General features: G+C 35.2%; 1 protein-coding gene and 1 non-coding gene across 3 annotated transcripts in view; one reads left to right on the plus strand and one right to left on the minus strand.

Annotated features, from left to right (window-relative positions):
- Positions 1-2,879: 2,879 nt before the first annotated feature.
- Trnav-aac (transfer RNA valine (anticodon AAC)) lies at positions 2,880-2,952 on the minus strand. Its single transcript has one exon. It is a non-coding gene; the product is annotated as a tRNA-Val (tRNA).
- A 463-nt stretch (positions 2,953-3,415) lies between these two features.
- Positions 3,416-22,001, plus strand: part of LOC144968111 (uncharacterized) — a 32,480-nt gene continuing 13,894 nt past the window's right edge. The window contains exons 1-9 of one of the 2 annotated variants that reach the window (XM_078906112.1): positions 3,416-3,559; positions 14,719-14,767; positions 15,289-15,352; positions 15,863-15,977; positions 16,597-16,701; positions 17,365-17,432; positions 17,692-17,854; positions 18,468-18,513; positions 20,404-20,456. In XM_078906112.1, coding sequence (XP_078762238.1) covers positions 3,547-3,559; positions 14,719-14,767; positions 15,289-15,352; positions 15,863-15,977; positions 16,597-16,701; positions 17,365-17,432; positions 17,692-17,854; positions 18,468-18,513; positions 20,404-20,456 — 676 coding nt within the window. In that variant the 5' untranslated portion in view covers positions 3,416-3,546. Of the gene's footprint in view, positions 3,560-14,718; positions 14,768-15,288; positions 15,353-15,862; positions 15,978-16,596; positions 16,702-17,364; positions 17,433-17,691; positions 17,855-18,467; positions 18,514-20,403; positions 20,457-22,001 lie in introns of those variants that run through there. The other variant, XM_078906113.1, reaches the window with a different exon arrangement.

Consider the following 22,001-nt stretch of genomic DNA (forward strand, 5'->3'; position numbering starts at 1 on the left):
TACAGGAGGAGGGAGCAATCCCAAAAACAGCGCTCAGATGGACACAGCAGGCTAATCGCAATTGGGGAAGACCACTGGAAACTTGGAGAAGATCGTTGGAAAGAGAAATGACATCCTTCGGTTGGACCTGGGGTGGGGTTCGGAGGCTGGCAGAAGACAGAAATCACTGGCGCTCCCTCCTGTCGATCTTATGTGTTTATGAAACACCAAAGAGGAGTAAGTAAGTAAGTTTACTCTTACGCGTATAGGTTTGCTCTATTCACTTTTTTGTTTTTTGTTTGTTTGTTTGTCTGTTTGTTGTTTTTTTTTGGTGTTTTTTGTTTGTTTTTGTTTGTTTTGTTTTTTTTTGTTTGTTTTTTTGTTTTTTGTTGTTTTTTTTATGGTGATAGAGCTCTACTAAAACCGGTGATTTCTCTGTTAAAAATATTAAAACAGCACTATTTAATTTTGGGGATCCGATAGCTCAGTTGGTAGAGCACTCGCTTTATACGCGAGATCGATCTTCGAAATTCCCTGGTGAAGTCGAGATTTTTTTTCTTCTGAACCTCATGTGATTGGGTACCAGGGAGAAAAGTAGTTTGCGTCATGTCTCGTTCAATATGTTGCGTGTTGCTGTTGGTCAGGGACCATGTGTAAAGCGCTTTGAGCACGTTTATTGGATATTGCTCTATATAAATGCTCTAATTTGTTTGTTTGTTTTGTTTGTTTTTTGTTGTTTTTTTTTATACCAAGATGACAGTCATTTAAATCGATCGATATTTAAAGGACGAGTTTTCTGGACATATTTTTAAATATGTGTCTTTTCGGACAACGGCAGTTCATTGTCATTACAAGCGTGCTTATCTGGGCTAATTGGATTAAACAGTCTGATGTCACGACCGCCCAGCAACGAGCAGCTTCTAAACAAAGAAAATTGCTGGCTAAAACTTTTTCATTTATCATGTGATCAGAATGTATAAAAGTCAAAACATGTTCAGATTTATAAAATGTGTTTCTCCTCTGGACAAAACTTTTATGCTCGTCGGAGAAGTATTTCATAAGGGCGTCCGCCATTGTTCCGATAGTTTAGAACCAGTTACTAAGTTACTATGCGTCATTACGAGGGAATTGATGTCACGAATGTTGAAGCATATTGAATCTCTATGCGAACTCTGCTGGTATTGGTAGGCTATAATATAGACATCATTCTTTGTGTGGACGTCAGGTCGGATTGCGGGTTCTTGCACTGCTCTTGAGTTTTCTGGCAATATTTTTTAATACGCGGCTTTCCAGACTACGGCAGTTCATTGGTTAATTCTCAATACTAGTGTGCTTATCGGAGTTAGTTTGTGTGGCTATGTGGTCTAGTGGTATAACACTCGCTTTCGGATCGGAAGGTCCTGGGTTTGAGCCTCGCTCGGCGCATAGTTGAGTCCTTGGAAAAGGCTCTTTACTCACATTCTCTCACCGTACTCAGGTGTAAAATGAGTACCTGGCCGTTAACAGCGTTGTCTCTGTCGGGGGAAAAATGTAATATCGCCTGACAGGCGTCATGTCTCGTTCTACATGTTACATGTTGCTGTTTACCCCTTGTAAAGCGCTTTGAGCACATTAAGTGGATATAGCCCTATATAAAAGCTCAGGGTTTTTTAAAAAAAATTTTGGGAGGGTTTTTTTTTTTTTTTAGTTTAATCGCTCTGTTGGTATTGGTAGATTATAAAGACATCATTCTTTGTGTGGACGTCAGATTATGTGTTTCGGCACTGCTCTTTCTGGTAGATTTTAATATAAACGAGATAAGGGTCGTTGTTAAAGTAACCGACCTGTATGAGGGTATGTAGCATCGGAATCTTCTGTCAAAATATAAACAATGATATCTAATGAATGTTATTACGTATCTATATATTTTATAGGACATATTTATATGAACAACAGCTGGTTCGGTAGCGGTTATACTGATATGTCTTACACACGAGTCACAATTGGCTCCGTGTACCTATTTGCAGGTCTGATAACCGAACGCAATTATGGGCTTGGTTTAACATTGTTGTAATTAACGAAAATGCCACATCAATCAATGACTTGTCAGGCAGGAAATAAAAAGTGAGACTATTTACTTATAATTGTATCATTTATAGAATATCAAATCATTCCAATATCATATTTTCGGTACAACTAAACTCTCTAGAACGTGGGCACAAAATGGGAGCGATATGTCATCAATCACATGACTCGTTGGTATCCAACGATTGGATCTTTTTTTTTTTTTTAAATGAATATAAACATACTACTTTGTTTATGAAAATTATAAACACACCAAAGGGTCAAGCTGAATAAAATGACACATTGGATAAATCGAAAACTGTGGATTTGTTATTTTGTATGTCCTTCTAAGCACATTATGCAATGTGACCAATGACTCGAAAATAAGGAAAAATAATATAGATCGTCCCCATTGAGGCCTGTGTTTTAACGCCAACTGTTAACTGAGTAAATCTCGCTCGTCAAGAAATCAAGATTCATTTTACAAGTTAAATTTTGCCGGGCGCCTCTGCTTCAGGTAGGCTACATTTGTCTGGTCAGTTCAATGTTAATATCAGTTATTCTTCATGACTAATTGACATGTACCTCAAAGTCCTACCTAGGCACAAGTAAAGGGTACCGCTATAAAGGATCCACCAAAAAAATGTTTACAAAGTGCAAAATATGCAAAACTCATAACTATAATAGTAGTTACATAGCACGAAGAAAGGTATGGTATTTGAGCGCCTCCCTCCGATCAGGGAAAACATTTTTTTAAAAATAAAATAAAATAAAAATCAACGGGAATGGACTAAGTCAATTTAAAACTTGTGGGAAGGAATAAAAAGAAAAAAAAAGAAAAAAGGAAGAAAAAAAATTGTTTCCGCTGGGGCTCGAACCCAGGACCTTCTGCGTGTTAGGCAGATGTGATAACCACTACACTACGGAAACACATATATGTTGTGCAAAAATATTAATTATAATTTGTAAAAAAAAAAAAGTATCCCATTTTTATCATCATGTCTTTGATGCACAGAGAATGTTGTGCAAAAGTCAATACATTCTGATGTTTTTATCGACTCGAGCCAGGACTGTGGTTGTAAATTGGAATAATACGGAAGGAAATCCGAGAAGAATTTCAAGAAAAAAAAAAAAAGAACTCAAACCGAGGCCGAATTTACCAGATAGGGTGCTTTCAGCTGAAGCAATCTCCGCCAACTTTTATGCCAATGATAATGTTAATATCGAAATGATTGCTCGAAAAAATAATTAACTGAGTAATATTAAACTATTTATTATATAGAATGTATTATTTTGTACACATTTTGCTATTCTTTTACTGATCTGAAACAGTAAAATCTATTTTGAATCATTTAATACAAATTATTTCTGTACCCTGGCAAACTGAAAATCGCCATGTTTGATTAATTAATTTTCCTTTCTTCCGGCGTCGGCTCGTGTGTACAAGGAAAGACAAAGACTGTTCAACTATTTGATGATAGAAGTTTATTCCTGAATTAACTCTCACCTTTAAAAGCTGCCACAATGGCGGATGCACGTAGGTTTTCAATTAAAAAAAGATTACTGTCAATGTTTTAGATTTAGAGCGGTGATCGACACGTGAAGTATGGGAATGGGAGACTCGTTCGCAGAGCAACCCCCACCCCCGCTGCCATTATTTCAACCTTCAATTCAATTATTACTGCCAATGGGGATACCTCTCTGACTCTGCCCTCTCAATTCAAGCGCATAACTCATACTCATAACGGACGGTGCCCCTGTTTTCGAGCCAAAATAAGTCCCGGCAACCCTTGTGCTACTTCTCTAGGCACTTGCAAGAATTTTTCAAACGAAGTGACTATTCTCACCCCCGGGATGAGATAGGCACTTTGATAACTCCAGTCCAGTGGCCGCCGATAGGCTCACTGTAAGGTGAAACTCGTTTTTTGGAACTTTATTTTTGACCCTTTACTGTGTTGGTCACCATGGCGTTATTTGTAAACCTATGTGTAGGGACTTAGATAAAATTTTCAAAATTGAAGGATCTTTTCAAAATCTATCTCATAAGATCAAGCTCAGCATGACAATTCCAATGGTACCAGTTTCATGAAAATCGGATAAATAGTTAAAAAGTTATGTAACAATAACTAGGTGAAAAATGCGCCTTATATTCCTTTGACTTTGTAATTTATTCTTGAACTTTGTGACCAAGAAACGGTTGATTTCGCACTCAAATGTCAATAACTTTTATAAGGTTAAAGTTCGCTCATTTATTTTTTCGCAGACAACTTCAGAAAAGTAGTGAGCTTAAAAACAATGGACATTAATTATTTTTGGACACCTCTTCCTAACAAACAAAGCAGATTACATAACATTACATAACACACTCCAACGTCAAAGAAATTGGATTCACGATAACTTTGTCCCTATTTATGCTACACTGATAAAATTGGTATCAAATTAAATGTCTAAAAGAGAAGCATAATCTACCGAGGATAAATTTTAAGTTTCATTGAAAGAACAGAAGTTCAAATACTCAAAGTAGTAGAAAAAAATTGCTATATATAACGCAAAACAATGCCATTCAAAATACCTAAAATATCGTCATTTTGTAATCTTAAGCACACTACCCAAGCAGGTATAATATAAGAATATCAAGATAAATTCTATGGCTGCAAATAAAAGATAGTTTATAGGTTCTCCTTTCAGTTTCTATGATATAGTGTATTATATTGGCTTTGATTGATCGTTAGACAATGTCTGGAGTTCGAATCCATCTGATAAACACCTTCACCCTGGCAACTAGCTTTTTACACAAATCTAAAGAATAATTCAGAAGCCCCCTTAGTGCCACATGTGGCTGTCTATGTCCAAATATATTGGTACTCTACAGCACCATTGATTAAGAAAGTCAAGCAATGGTGAGGGTGATCATAGACTAAATGGGTGACAACAATTACAAAACGTGCTCTGCGTGTCCTTGGATGAGGTCCATACACTTCTGTAAATAAGAGCCTGGCCATAGGCAGCATGCAATAGACTTTATAAAAGTGTTTGAGCAAAACGTATGCCTAACAGATGACGTATGCTGTATAAGATAAGAATAAGGGTTGATATAGCCTGTTGAGGGGAAAAAGCGGAACGTATAGCACATCAAGTAAAGTGAATTCATGGAAATGTGCTATATAGTTGTGTAAAATACAAAAAATGTATTTCAATCTCCGTTTTTTTTTTAAATTTCTAATAGTATTTTTTTCATATTTATATATATTTTATGTGTATTGTATTATTCATCAGAAGACAAGGGCATTGTTAACTATGACAAATTAAATTGTGGGCCATCATTTGTACAAAGTTACATAGCATTATCAAAATCTTTATTATCATCATCATTATTTGTTAATTTATTATTATTATTAGTACTGTTATTATCATCATCACTTTGACAAATATTGCTTTTACTTTAATGTATAATCATGGAAATTAGTCCTCAATATTAAGGTCAAAGTTTTGTTCTGCTAAAAAAAGACATCAATTATGGATCCACTAAACAGTTTGTCAAACTCTTCCTCTGTGTGTGTGATAATTTTAAAGTTAAGCCAGGAGAGAGAGAGAGAGAGAGAGAGAGAGAGAGAGAGAGAAGGAATGAGGGAGGAAGGAGGTGGAGTTGGAGGGAGAACAAGAGAAAAAGACTGACTGAAGGAGGAAGAACAGTGGAGAAAGACGGAGGTGGTGAATTAGATTGGGGGGGGGGGGGGGGGGAGAGTAGGTAAGAGAGGGGAATGGAGACGGAGAAGAAAGAGGAGATGAGTGTGAAGGGAGGGGAAAGAGGAATGGAGAAGAGAAAATAAAAGTGAAAGGGAAATGAGATAGCCAGAAGGAAGGAAAGGAGGAGGACTGGAAGAGAGAGAGCAGAAGGAAGGAAAAGAGGAGGACTGGAAGAGAGAGAGCAGAAGGAAGGAAAAGAGAGAGAGGAAATGGATGAGAGAGAGAGAGAGAGAGAGGACTGGGGGCTATTTATAGAAATAAATTACAAAGAGAAAGAGATTTTATCCATTTCCGGTAATGGATCTACTTTCGATTTCGGGTAAAAGCTCCCGTAAATTCAAAATGGCTGCTGCTGAAATAAGGGTACCCTCTTTAACGCATCTCAAAATCAACTTTACGCATCGAGTTAAGACCTGAATTGGGTCTTATTTAAAGATTAAGATGCAAACCTAGTTGTACTAATAAAAATCTCATATGTACTCGTTTTTAGCTCTTAGTAAATGGCCGCTACTTTTTACCTATTTTTTACATAACAAAAAGAGAGAGAAAACTTGTTTGGAATTCAACGAAAATGATACCACTCGATAAATAAATTCATCCTGCACAAAATGAGACCTAAAATATCAAAATTGATGCACAAATGAAAGAGCAATCTAATTTTTACTGGAGGTCACAAAAAAGCAGCCTCAAAATCTGGTTGCAAGATTGACGCGATAACTGAGGCTATCGGGTAAGCGCTGAATCGGGAGATATCGAAGTGCCTACTATGTGACTAATTTTGGTATCATTATAAAGGGCACAAAACAAGCTTTCTAACGGTGTATTTCATTCTCAATTCCTGATTGTATTTCTCAGAAAACTTATGTAATAAAAATTTATAAATTTTTGAATTATAACAACTTTTTAAAAATTATGGATACATTTTAATTATACTTCATACATCGATAGACAATTTATTGAAGAATATCTCTGCCAAATTTCATCAAAATTGATACACTCGCTCATTATTTTATTTTTCCCGCCATCAACCCCACTTTTTAGGACAAAAACCTCATATTTTTTTCCATTTTCGTTGATCATTAATTTTTTCCATACTTTCCATACATGAAAATGATTGATATGAAAATAAAGCTTATTTTCTGACCTTTAAAATGATATCTACCACTTGCCATTTATTTTTCAATTGAAACAAAATTACTGAAAACAATAAGTGGGCCATGTTGACTGCAAGACTCAAAATTTCCCGATCGCCGCGAGATGCTGGTTTTGAGGCAGCAGTGAGATCACAGATTCTCTCTGTAAAGTTGACAAAAAATTTCAGTAGAAAAATATAAATAACTCTGGAACCGTAGGTCGTAGAGAAACAAATAAGGTATCAAATTTTATGTTTTTTCAAGTCCCATCCCCCTAACTGAGTCAAATCAAGATATTTTGAGTTTGAAAATTTTATCAAAGTGCCTAGATGAGAATAAAGAATCGATCGAGCTCTCATCCTCGAGATGAGAATAGAGGTCCTCGCCACTTCTCGCTATTCTCACCCCTGTTAACCAACAGGTAGGGAGGGTAGGTAGCCTAGCCTAGCCGCCACCCGGAGGGAGACGAAATAGAATGTGGAGGAGAAAGAGAAGAAGAAAATACCAACAAATTAAAATAGAGAAAGAGGGGAGATGGGGAGAGGCGCGAGAGATATGAAATATTGAGTGGACGAGAGAAAGGAAATACAAACAATATATAAGATGTAGAGAAATAAAGTTTGGGGTAGGGGGAGGGAGAGAGCGAGAAAATATAAACAAGTTAAAATACCTAACGTAGGGAGAAATTGAGACAGCTAAGTCAACACAAAATAATAATATGCCCATAAAAGGAAAAGTCCAATTCTTAGAAATTGGGCGAATCCAGTTCGCTTGAAGAGAGAGAGAGAGAATCCCGTAGACAGATTTCCAACAATGATTCCCATATCTCAAGCCAGCCAGTCTACATTATAAATACACGACATATAAGTTCACCCTCCTTACGTCCAGTACCAGGAGAGATTTGGTGATCAGGTGAGAGTGGCGAGGAAGGGGGGGGTGCTAAGCTGACCCTACACAGGGATGAGAATAGCGAGAAGGGACGGGGGCTAGGCTAGGCTACCCTCCCTACCTGTTGGTTAATAGGGATGAGAATTAGCCACTCCCACGCCTCGTTCTGAAAAAAGTCCGCGAAATTAAAGGGGAGGCAAGAGAAAATCAGCTGATCGTTAAAATAGTAACAGAAAAGTGGAGGTGCTCGGCAATGAATGCAAGAAAGACATTTAAAACGCCGTAAAAATGTTTAAAAATCACTTAATGTTATACGAGTAATTACTATCCATAACAACCTGTCAAATTCACATATGTAAGATGCCAAGCCAAAATTAATAATAAAATAATAAAGAACACGATTGACCGTTGACTACACATGCATACGAGTACCAGAAATATTTTGTAAACAATGTAACACAATATAATGTGTAAGTTTCAAAGCAAATGCAACCACAAATAACATCAAAGAACAATGTGGGACTACTGTTTTAATTTCATAAAACCAAACGCATATTTTCTGCCCCCGATATTGAACGTGTAGTTAGTATGTATCGTACAAACAACATTCGTTTAGACAGGTAGTCGGGATTCTAGCGCCAGTTTTATTTGGGCAACCGTGATTGGGATTTCACTCAATGCACTTATTATTATTATTATTATTATTATTATTATTATTATTATTATTATTATTATTATATAATAATATTAATAATAATAATAATAATAATAATAATAATAATAATAATAAGCAGTTGAAAGCAGTCTTTGGTGTATAAGTGCATATGTACATTATTTCTTATAATAAATGCTTCAAAACAAAACAAAACAAAACTAAAAAAATAAAAATAAAGAATAAATGAATAAAAATATCTATTTGGGCATTTACTTACATTAAAAGTCTTGAAAATCACAATCACAATCCATGAAAATTAAATATCCCATAATCCGAAGAAGACATGAATTTAATCCAAAATCCAACACAGGAATGTATTTTAATAGGAGACAGATATCCTATTAAAACTATAGCATTACTTGCAAACAACAATACCCCACTCTGCGTTTAACGGGCTTGTGGCCGTCACATTGTAAATTGTGACCGCATTAGGGTAATCGGTGTCCTAAAGACTGACATACTGACATACAATCAATGAGAACTATAAAGAATCCATTCTAGAATTCAACTACAAACTGAAAATCATGATAAATATCACTCTATCAAATAATTTTCTTTGCACAGGTTCACTCACACTCTCCTTTATTGCAAAACATTGATAAGTGAGAAAAAGTTTGTATTTCAATTATAAACTTAATCACATAATCTAAATGATGGAGAATAAAAACAGCTAATTATAAAAAATTTCACAGATCAAGTTATCTATTTGAACTCCGCATATTTAGCTTAATTACTCAATGACCATAAATTTTTTTAAACTGCATTGTTTCATTTAAACAAGACCATGACGCTTATGCCTGGACCGGGTATTCACAACTTCTGCATTTGCATTCCACTTTCGAATCGAATTAATCTCTATCTTATCCGTTTATTTGCAAAGTTTCTGCACTTTATAAATAAGACCATAACGCTTATGTCTGGACCGGGTATTCACAACTTCTGCATTTGCATTCCACTTTCGAATCGAATTAATCTCTATCTTATCCGTTTATTTGCAAAGTTTCTGCACTTTATAAATAAGACCATAACGCTTATGTCTGGACTGGGTATTCGCAAATTTTCCTATTGTGTTCCACTTTTCGAATCGAAATAACATCTAGTCTATCCGTTTATTTGCAAAGTTTCTGCACTTTATAAATAAGACCATAACGCTTATGTCTGGACCGGGCATTCGCAAATTCTGCTTATGTGTTCCACTTTTCGAATCGAATTAATCTCTATTTTATCCGTTTATTTGCAAAGTTTCTGCACTTTATAAATACGACCATGACGCTTATGCCTGGACCGGGTATTCACAACTTCTGCATTTGCATTCCACTTTCGAATCGAATTAATCTCTATCTTATCCGTTTATTTGCAAAGTTTCTGCACTTTATAAATAAGACCATAACGCTTATGTCTGGACCGGGTATTCAGAACTTCTGCATTTGCATTCCACTTTCGAATCGAATTAATCTCTATTTTATCCGTTTATTTGCAAAGTTTCTGCACTTTATAAATAAGACCATAACGCTTATGTCTGGACTGGGTATTCGCAAATTTTCCTATTGTGTTCCACTTTTCGAATCGAAATAACATCTAGTCTATCCGTTTATTTGCAAAGTTTCTGCACTTTATAAATAAGACCATAACGCTTATGTCTGGACCGGGCATTCGCAAATTCTGCTTATGTGTTCCACTTTTCGAATCGAATTAATCTCTATTTTATCCGTTTATTTGCAAAGTTTCTGCATTTTATAAATAAGACCACGACACTTATGTGTTAGATTGTTCGCAAATTCTGCCTTTGTGTTCCACTGTTCGATTAGAATTAATCTCTATTTTATCCGTTTATTTGAAAAGATTCTGCACTTTATAAATAAGACCATAACGCTTATGTCTGGACTGGGTATTCGCCAATTTTCCTATTGTGTTCCACTTTTCGAATCGAAATAACATCTAGTCTATCCGTTTATTTGCAAAGTTTCTGCACTTTATAAATAAGACCATAACGCTTATGTCTGGACCGGGCATTCGCAAATTCTGCTTATGTGTTCCACTTTTCGAATCGAATTAATCTCTATTTTATCCGTTTATTTGCAAAGATTCTGCACTTTATAAATAAGACCATAACGCTTATGTCTGGACTGGGTATTCGCAAATTTTCCTATTGTGTTCCACTTTTCGAATCGAAATAACATCTAGTCTATCCGTTTATTTGCAAAGTTTCTGCATTTTATAAATAAGACCACGACACTTATGTGTTAGATTGTTCGCAAATTCTGCCTTTGTGTTCCACTGTTCGATTAGAATTAATCTCTATTTTATCCGTTTATTTGAAAAGATTCTGCATTTTATAAATAATAATAATTGTTCAAAATTTTACCTCACACCCGATATTACAAGTACAAGTGAGCCAGGTGATGAAGATTGTCAAACAGTGTGACAGATGAAATAGGAAGAGAGAGAGAGAGAGAGAGAGAGAGAGAGAGAGAGAGAGGGGAGAGATGAGAGAGAGATTCGTTTTTTGTTCAAAATTTCTCTCTCTCATATTGCACAAGGTTGTACTATTTTACTATTTATCAAGAACAGCCAAGGTGGCAACCCAGTCTCTGTATAAACTAAGCAAGATGGCAACAGGGACCTCGCTCCTTATCCAATGCCGAAGCTTTAATTTGAGTCAAACGGTTTGGTTAAAAAAAAAAACACCCAAAATAAGTTCGTGTGTGATGGAAGTTGAAGTCGGCTTATTATAAAATCGTTTATGGTCTGTTTGGATTACCCTTTTTAAATAGAAAAGGTGAATATAACATAAACTTGAAGAATAGGCAAGCTAAATGAAAATTAAATTGACTGATTAAATGAGTACGCGAGGCTGAGTTGCGAACGACTACTGGGTTCCGACATTCCGATCCCAGTGTCATTCATGTTCACCGTACCGTGTTACTGTCTACACACTACACTGCATTGTTAGTGACTGGTCATGTCTTTTTTGTTTGTATGTTTTACGCAAGCTTAATAAAAATTAAATTGACTGATTAAATGAATACGTGAGGCAGAGTTGCGAACGACTCATGGGTTCCGACATTCCGACCCCAATGTCAGTGTCAGTCATGTTCACCGTACTGTGTTACTGTCTACACACTACACGGCATTGTTAGTGACTGGTCATGCCTTTTTTGTTTGTATGTTTCTTTTAATATGGGTCAATTTACAAAGAATAATAATAGAAATGTTCAAAACAAAAACTAGATTCACTATTACGTGCCTGTAATGAAGTGCTTTCCACAAACCGTGAGCGAGAATGATGGTGGAGGTAATGGCAACCATGTGGGTTTGTTATTGCTTCCTGCCTCCGTCAACCCACGCATCCAGTTGCGTAACCCACGCTGAATCTGACCAATAGCGAGAAGGGACGGGGCACCCTCCCTACCTGTTGGTTACAGGGGTGAGAATAGCGAGAAGGGGCAACTACCTCTATTCTCATCCCGGGGGTGTGAGCTCGATCGCTTTTCTATTCTCATCCCGGGGGTGAGAATAGAGGCAGCCTTTTTCAAAATAGTGATATCGGTGTTAATTTAGCGTAGAAAAATAAAGGAGAGTGAATCATTTTCTAAAGTGAAAAAATTATCGCTCTATCTCAACTAGTTAAAAAATTATGACCCTTTTATGTGGTGAAAAATCTCTATAGAAGCTTACTTAGGAAAATAGGCCTATGTGACCAAAACACAGCAACCCAATGGATAATCAAGTATAATTCAGAAACGGCTTCAGATACAACTTTGAAATTTTTACATGTGGTAATTCAACATCTCTGTAGTACATTGCAAACAGAAAAATAATTATTTATTTAGAGAGAAAGGTATAGTTTAGAGCTGAAACAGCTGAAATCAAGGAAAAATAGATCACGACATGCAAATGAATGACCTATTGGAATTTTGGAAAAGTCGACAATTAAATATTTATTCACATGTAGATAGAAGTCAGACCAAATACACCACTGAATCGGTGTCGTTTTCATTTAGTTGTTCGCTTTGACTTTGAACTTTTCAAAATGAAAATAGACCTCATAAAAGCAGATATGGACTGATAAATGTTTGAGGTGGTGTATTAGTGTTTAAAATGATTGAAAATAAGTGATTTTAAAAACTTTCGCTCCCCCGTTCCCCTAAATTGGACAGATGTCCGTCAAAGGATGAAAAACGTCAAAATCAACAGTGAAAAATCAATCGGAAAAAAAGGAAGAGAATTGTAAATTATATAATGAATGCATGGACATGAAAACGCCAATTAGTTGAATAATTTAAAACAAAAATAACTTCCATAAATGGAATATGTAAGATATAAAGATGTAAAGTTTTGATGTGGATTGACGAAGTTATCTCTCAAACGCAGCAGACGACAGGAAGTGAATCAGTTCAAGAAAATGGCAGTTTCTGTAAACAATCGAGGCCAATAACTGTTTTTTGGGGAGCTCTAACTTTTGAGTGCAAACATATTTTGCTCTGAAATTTTTAGAGAAGCTACTTTAATATGTATCTCAGAAGGACTTTTTTTTATTAAGAAGGACCATCTCTGGTTTAAAAGTTTTAAGCGTTTAACCACATATACTCTCTTTACGCAAAGATGTCTCAAAATCATGATATAGGACGATAATAATTTTAGCATCATTGTATGTAGAATTTTATGCCCTTTCCAATGATATATAATACATGCCATTTCATTCCACCGAGAAAGAATGACCATTTTAAACTCACTCCTAAATTTTTTCCCCTCAAAAACGGAAATAGAATTCCTCGCCTGTTTTCAACTCGCGAGAGCTACTTTGTGCCTACTTGTATGTCCTGCGGCAATGTGGTCTTGTAAGAAGATATTCTTCTTCGTATCGGAAGGTCCTGGTCCTGGGTTCGAGTCCGAGCCTTGCCCTGCCAGGCCCTACTGGGCGCATAGAGTTCATAGAGTAGTTGATTCCTAGTATTAGTAAGGGGTTTGGGAGGGGGGAACTTTAAAGTCTTCCCCCCCTACTACACTACTAGAACATTATGATTATAAAAAAAATTTCCCCCTCACAAAACCCCTGAACTTGAACATTGTAAAAAAAAAAAAGAATACTGGGAATGTAGGAGCTTTCGGAAGGCCTCCCGAAATATCGCCTACTAATAGACATCATCATCATTTTATTCCCCCCCCCCTGACCTGCATGTGTTAATAAAGTGTTGCTGTTGGCAATTGACTATTTAAAATTTAAATTAAAGTAAGGCACTTTGAATTTGAGCACGTTTAGTTTAGTGGATATTGCGCTATATAAAAGCTCAATTATATGAGATGGAATGGAAGTCGGTTTGGACTAATTCAATCCCTCGAGGGAGTGGGGACATCGACTCCCCGAAACTGTGGGAGAAGCTGCCAGCAGCTGGCTTTTCCACCACTGCCACTAGGCACTTTGATTACTTTGATAAAGTTTAAACACAGTATGGCAGTGGGCAGAACTGATAAAGAAACAGAAGACTTCAGAAGAAATTCTGTTTTGCTCATGTGAAAATGACTCATGAGTCTCATAACCTCTGCTTCGGGCTGTAGATTTTCTTTGGACATCGCGTTGTGCTTTTCCTTTAGACCGCAGTTACTTTAATTTACTTTGTTACTTTGGATCAATGATTTTGTCTTTCTTATCAAATAAAGTTACTATGGTTGTTGTTTTGATTTTTGATTGGCATCAATTCTACTTAATTATCAGTATTTAAAAAAAAATATTTAAAAAACAAACAAACTATACTGCCATGGAAGAATATTGAGTCCAATTAACCTGTTGCTTGCACATGCGCTTTGAGATTGGAGTCCGAATAGCCACGGGAGACTATTCAGACTCAAGTCCGAATAGCCGAAGCCACCAGAAAATGGTGGTCCGATTAACGTCTTCAATTCCTTTAACTAACTCGAAAAGAAAACAAAAAACCTAGTAGCCAACCATTTAACTAATCCTAATTGAAAATATAACGACACTAAGACCTTTTCTACTACCTATAACTAACTGTTATAGAAAAAAAATTTCCTCACTTTTTTTTTTTGGATAAAAGCAATAATGGAAATGCTTTTCCAAATGTGATTTGTTTTTAAAGGTAGGATTTAATTTTCTGTTATGATTTACCGAAGGTTTGGGGATTTGGGTGAGTGATACAAAATTTTCCTTCACCATATTTTATATTTTTGATAATTTTTTCTATTCGTTCACAGAATATGGATCCTACAATCAAGGAGCTGGTGGAGGTGGAGGACAAGTAGGGTGAGTGTCTCTGTTAAGGTCATTTGATGTATTATTCCAATTTTCTGACACGAATCTTGAAATTATTTTCATAATTTATTTTTTTAAACCTTTCTTTGTGGATGCTTGTGAGCTTGTATTCATATGTCCAAATCTGCAGTATGTTATGTTTTTACTGATGGTCAATGTGAAGTGCTTCAATGCTTTGGCATAAGCGTCTATTATTATTATTATTAATTTGGATAGGATAAATGCTATGATCTTATCGAATCAGAATGGGAGAGTAATTTTATTGTTTTGTTTTTTTCCTTCCTTCTCTCCTTTTTTCTTTTCTTTTCTTTTTTTTTTCTTTTTTTTTAAATTTATTTTTATTTTTTTAAAGAACACATCTAGAAAAATTCCAAATTTTAAAAAATCTTGTGTCAACCCAAATGACACGATATCTGTATATAATGATAAGATTAAATGGTAGATCTGTGAAGTTGCAATTTTCTTCATTTTTTGTTTTGTTTTAATTTTTATTTTAAAATGTTTATTTTTAGATACAATTATGCTAACTATGGTGGAGCTGATACCTCTTACCAGTATGGGCAACAGCAGAATCTGGTAAGCAATGAAAAATTATTAGTCTGTGTTAGATTATTATTGTTTTTTAAAATTAGCATTTGGTAATTCCAAAGGGTTTTAACTATGATTTTCTTAGACACTACGAGTCATGAGTTCCAAGACCCAATTTTATTTTTCTTCACTGCGGACAAAGGCATTGCAAGGAATTCCATGGAGACAGATCTTGAGATTTGAAAATTATATAAAAACCCAAATATCTTATGTAGACAGATCAAAAACAAAATCCTGTTTTAAAAACTGATTTGAAAGAAAAAAAAGAATAAATATTGATATTAGTGTTTCTTTTTTTTTTTAAATGTTTCTTTTGTTTATCGAACTGCAAGAAGAAGAATATGAAACTTAAATTTGAAAATAAAATGAGACCAAGATGGCAATTTTCAACAGAATATTCAAGTCTACAATATGCTTTCTTCTGTGATTAATACTAATTGAACCCTCTCAAGTGTGAGAATTAGTCTGACATGTTAAAATATATATTTTGTTTTGCAGCAAGCACCCCAGGCACAGGCACAGGCACAGAATGCCTATGCGGGGTATGACCCAAATGCATATGGTGCTGGAGGACAGGGACAGACTCAGCAGGCTCAATATGGAGGTGCTCAAGGTAAGGAGGTTTTGTTTTGTTTCAGGCCCTCTTTACAGCAGCAGTGGTACTCAATTTTGAAATTGTGATCTGTTTCTGTGGTATTTCTCAGATTAATTATTTTTTTTCATGGAAAATGATGTGCAAATAATGTATTGGATTTATTGTATAGTCAATTGACGTTCAAAATTAAGAATTTTTTTACCTATGATTTTAAAAAATTGATACAATTTAATATCTATACGACTTTCATTTTTTGACATCAGTTACCAGCACACTTCATTCAATTGAAAGGAGAGTTAGATATTTTTAGGCATGCATTTGCTCCTCCAATCATTTGATTTTGGAGTTTTATTAAAATTTGTTTCCCCTTTGACGTTGTTTATTTTTTTTTCTTTTGCTGATCCTACTAATCACAATTACAAAGCTTTGCTTAAAATAACATATTTAATTCAATCCCTTCTATCTCTTAATTGATCTCATCTGTCATTTTAAGGAGAAAGACAATCTTTACCGACTCGCAATTTGTAGGCACTTAGTCTTTTGTTTTAAGACAGCAGTTTATTTTAGCACTATTTTGAGGACAATTATATTATGTAGTCGTTTGCATCTTCGTCTTAAAACATTTTTTAAAAAACAGGTGGCACGGCTGGAGGTCAACACAGTTATGGAGGCTATGGACAGCAAGCAGAAGCTTCTGGTGGGTATGGAGGCCAGCAGCAACATCAACAATATGGACAGAGTGGTAAATATATATATATATATATATATATATATATATATATATATATATATATATATATATATATATATATATATATATATATATATCAGCATCACTATATTCTCTAAACAAAACTAAAATTGTCTCGTACACAGTAAAGTATCGGGTACCTTTTTGTCACATGTAAAATTACCCTTTATCTACTTTTGTCAGATCATTAACATAAGCTCTTAGGTGGCTATATTTGCTTCAGCAAGGATTTGCAGATGAGAGCTAAACAGTTATCAACAGGGAATGGATGATCGTTATTTGCATAAGTTAAAAACTCTTTAAGATGGATTAGCTTCCTGTGTAAAATGTAGAAAGCAGATAATAATGTGTAATTTCTATAGCACCCCTTTCCATCCAAAGTGCTCGGAAGCGCTTACACGTATATGCACATGCGTTCATATATATCATTCAACAAAATCAATAAAATCACGCACAGAAAACTGAAAGAACCACATAGCCACACAAACAACAGATACAGTTTGTATAAAAGATTCAACAAGAGTGACCCACCTCTCTCTCTGGACCATATTGTTTATACCTGTTTTGTTTTATTTTCTTTCTTTCTGTCTTTCTTTAGTCCTCCCCTTAAATTTAAAAAACTATTTGAATTTGGTTTTTCAATTCCCTTTCCAGGTGGTTATGATCAGGGAGGGTATAATAACCCACCCGCTGATGCTGGAAGTGGTGGTTATGGAGGTCAGGTAAGTGCTCTTAGTTCTGTTCTGGTTCCAGTTGATAACACTAATTTATCACCAAGACTGATTTATAGTGATTTATTTTATAATTAAGGTGATAAGCTGAAAAATATTTGTTATTTCTTTTCTCAGTAGTTGTATTCTACTCATTGAGATGTTATGTTTGACTCACTTATGGGATATGTTATATTTTATCATATTTACTTCACATGCAATTTTTTATTACATTTTCCATCATTTTATTATTTTGAATTTCTTGTTTCAGGGCGGCTATGGAGGAGGTGGTGGTGGAGGTGCTGGTGGTGGTGGCTATGGCGGTGGTGCTGCCGGTGGAGGTTATGACAACCCTGGAGGTTATGGAGGAGGTAGTAGAGGAAGACCTGGAGGCGGTCGTGGTGGTGGTGGCGGTGGAGGATATGGTGGAGACCGTAAGTAATATGCCTTTTTGTTTGTCTAAGGGAAGTGATATATGATTATATTAAAATGAAGATCAGAAAGAGTGTGTGTGAAACAGTGCCAAAGCAAGAAAGAAGAAAAAACATCCAAAAAAATCAGCCTGCCTCGACACGAGGGGCTGATTTTGGGGATTTTTTTTCTTGCTTTGGCAATGTTTCATACACAATTTTTCTGATCTGTGTCTCACGCTGGTGCCTGCTCCTCAATTTGTCATGATGATTCCATTCAAAAGTTAGTTTGGAAATATTAGATTTTGTACACAATTTGGAAAGTAATGAATTTCATAGTCACACATCTGTTCAGTTCTTTATTGCTGCCTTCCATTCTTTTGATCTTTTGTCTGAAGGCTCAGTAATTCAATATTGCAGTTTATGTGTACGTCAAGTCATTGGCCAAGAAAGGTGGCTGGATAGGGGCTGCCATATTAGCATTCAAGGCTTTCTACATGAAAGTTTGTTCTGCATCGTCTTAATTAAAAGTTGCTTAAATCCTGGTTCAAATTCTAATTTTGCTGTGTACATATCAGTTGTTGCAATGTTAGAGCAAGTGCACGAATTATAATTGATTGATATTTCCATTCACTAGGTTCTGGTGGCCGTGGGGGATCTGACAGAGGAGAAAGTGGATTTGGGTAAGTGACCTATTTTTGCTTCATTTTGAAATCTTTTACCTTGCCAACAAGGGTGCCAGCCAATTGAATAATGATTCAATTACTACTCAGAATGAACATTTTTGGTGTGGAGCGTTGGAAGACAAGAAAACGAATGACAACTCGTGGATTGAACCAATGTTTTAACAATTGTTTTGTATTACTTCAAAACCTTTGTCAATGGGTGCAAAATCTACATACACTCTGCAGGGGTTACATGATGATATTTCACAAACAAATCTTAAACGATGATAACACTGGTTTTGTGTTTGACATACTTATAAAACATGTGGATTGAAATGCATACAAATGTATATTGGGTTGTGTACAGGAAAAATCACATTTGAAAAAAAAAATGTTTACATTTTAGTGGGCTGGCCAGGTTTTTCCAGCCAGGTTTTAGGAATGTTCAATGCATTCAAAGTATGTGGTAGGGGATGGTGTCATACTACCAAGTTGTGTTGTGACTTGAAAACATCACAACTGATAACGATATATTTATATATCACTCTCGGAGACCTGTTTTATGTCATGGGTATTTGGCAGCTCTTGCACACGGCGTGTAAATAGGATAGGTATATATAGATATTTATATAGATAATTGTTTATAGTGCTACATTACAAAATATATTTAAAACAGAAAAACGAAGTTTTATCTCAAGAGTGATTTGGTGAAAAAAAGAAGAAAAAAAGCAAAGCATGGTGGTATGAATTTTAATTCTCTTTTTTTTTTCTTAACTTTTTTAGTCATTAAGTGGAGGATATTTGTGTTGAGTATAAGAAAGTTACCACATGTTGTTTTGATTTCATGCTATAATATGAATTTTATCCTTACCAGATCTCACATTTTCTAACAATCCTGATTTCCCCCCTTTATTTTTTCCTTTGGGAGTTACATGATATTTGGTTTATTCGTTGAATAGGGGTTGCGTAATACATCGGTTTTGTGTTGATATTTAAAAAGTGTAATTACAGACGTACTTTGGTTCTTTCCTCTAAAGCAAGTGTATTTATATTGACTATTCTAAAATTGAAATAGGGTTTGAATATAAGGTTACCTTTCAGTTGAAAGGACAAGCTGGTTTATTTGTCTTCAAATTACAATTATTGGGTATATAATATCATTTCACTAAGTGAAGGTGAATAAGGCTACAGAACAGCCAAAGGCATTTCTAGTTATTTGGCCGGTGTCAGGAAGGTTGAGTCAAACCATTGATCATGCTATGAACATTGGTGGATACAAGATAAAGGTTTTGCTGTGGATCATGTGACATTGTCACCCATAATGTATAAGTATACAAAAACAAAGTTTACAAAAGAAAAAAAATGAAATTACAAAAAGATAAAAATAAAACAACCCAAAAGTATGTAACAAAAATATCCGATTATTGGAGTTCAGTTTTCTCATTTGGGTGGAGTTTTTTCTTCTTCTCATATTTCCTTTACTTTCACCAAAATAAAAAAAAAATAAAAACTAAAGAAAAACTTTATAGAAGTGAGAATTTGTTCCTCTCATAACAAATGATAATTTGAATGGGAGGCGAAGTTAACATTTCAAAATCTCATTGGTGCCTAATATTGACTTATGGCATGGGTAACTTCAGTTCTAAAACCTAAACCTTACCCAAAGTGTAATAAAAATCAATTTACTTTTAGTTGTAATATGGAGGGATAGTTTTCTAGGGTTTTTTTGCTCCTATTATTATTTTTTTTGAAATTGGTGAGCAAACTTCCAACACCCATCCGTTATTACCCGGAAGTTTACACAAGATCCCACACAAACAGGAGCCTTGATGATGAAGAAGAAGAAGACTAAAGTAGAAGGGGTGTTTGAGAGGTTTGCTCATCCTGTCATATATTGATCCATTCCAGCGGCGGTCGTGGCGGCGGTGGTGGTTACAACAACAAATTTGGAGATAGGGGTGGTAAGTGCACAGGCCCATCTCATACATACATGCATGACTTTTGAAGGTCTTGTATGGCTTGTTTGATGCCTGGTTTTCTATTTCAAATGCTTTGGTGTTTTGTTTTTCTTTAAAAAGATATGCCGGTTAGACTTAACATAGGCTTGAGAAAGTTTAATGAGTTGTTAAAGGGATTTTGTTCTTGGTTTTTTTTTTTTAATGTCCTAGTTAAACCAATTTGTGGTCAGCAATACTTGTGCCTTGATAGAAGTACGGTTAGTTGAATATTATTTGGTAATATCAGTGTAGTTATAAAGCTTTTGGGGCTTTTGAATGATATTGATTTTTCTTGAAGTCGTGCACCTAATGGTTAAGGATTGGGATTTCAATATTGGTCAAGATCCCAACGCATTTTGTAATTCATTCTTGGAACTTAATCATGTGGCTGATACAGCAAAATGTTGCCTTCAAATTACAATTATTGGGTATATAATATCATTTCACTTAGTGAAGGTGAATAAGGCTGCAGAACAGCCAAAGGCATTTCTAGTTATTTGGCCGGTGTCAGGAAGGTTGAGTCAAACCATTGATCATGCTATGAACATTGTTCTCTCTCTCTCTCTCTCTCTCTCTCTTTTTTTTTTCTTTTTTTATAATACTCATCTCACTTATCTCTCGTATGACAACACCAAAAAATCTAAACAGCTGTCAAATAACGGCTTGCAAATGACATCTGTACGATGATTTTATTAAGTATGCGGTTTTGAAAGACTCATGGCTTTGATTTGATTGATTTGGTATCAATGGGGTTGACGTTATCCATTATCAATGGAACACACTTTAACCACAGAAAATTTAAGGTCCAACAAGAGGTGTTGACTTTACACAGAAGTTCAATTCAAGAGTGTTGACTTTACGTGGACTCCACTGAATTTTATATTAATCATTGGCATGGCCAAGGTATCGTGTTGTCTCTTCTGAAAGGTGGAGGGATAATAATAATAATATAATCTTAAATGTCATTTGGTTTACCGTGTTTGAAATAAAAAATACAATACATAGATAGACTAAAATGCATTCATAAAATATGTAAACATCAAAATGATAAATGATATAAATATCTAAAGGAAGATGACGTTTCATAACAGTTTAGAAAAAAACAAACATACTCTCTCTTACCCACCTCCACATATCCCTACACACACACAGGCAGGAGCATAAAAGCTTTTAAAGTTGTAGACGTATAACATTGATAGTAATGGTTTTAATCATTTACAAATGCTTTTTACACTTTTTCAATAGTTCTACTGCCCAATTTTTCTGCCATTGTGTTGTCTTGATGAATGACAACTCACCTAGTCATGCCATGATGCAAAGTCGATAAGATCGTATTTTGACTCATAAAAATCAAACCAGAGTGTTTTTAACACAAAACACACTTACATATTGGTATTTGATGACTTAGTCCAGGAGTGTTTGTAGCTAGTTGTCTGTCTATCGCTGTCTCACCCTCTGAAGACTTTTATTTGTTCTCACTCTCTTCCTGTCTTCAAAACTCTTTTAATT

Source organism: Berghia stephanieae, chromosome 3 (assembly GCF_034508935.2).
Source record: "Berghia stephanieae isolate SIO BIC M18660-M18661 chromosome 3, UCSD_Bste_1.3, whole genome shotgun sequence".
NCBI classification, from domain to species: domain Eukaryota; kingdom Metazoa; phylum Mollusca; class Gastropoda; order Nudibranchia; family Aeolidiidae; genus Berghia; species Berghia stephanieae.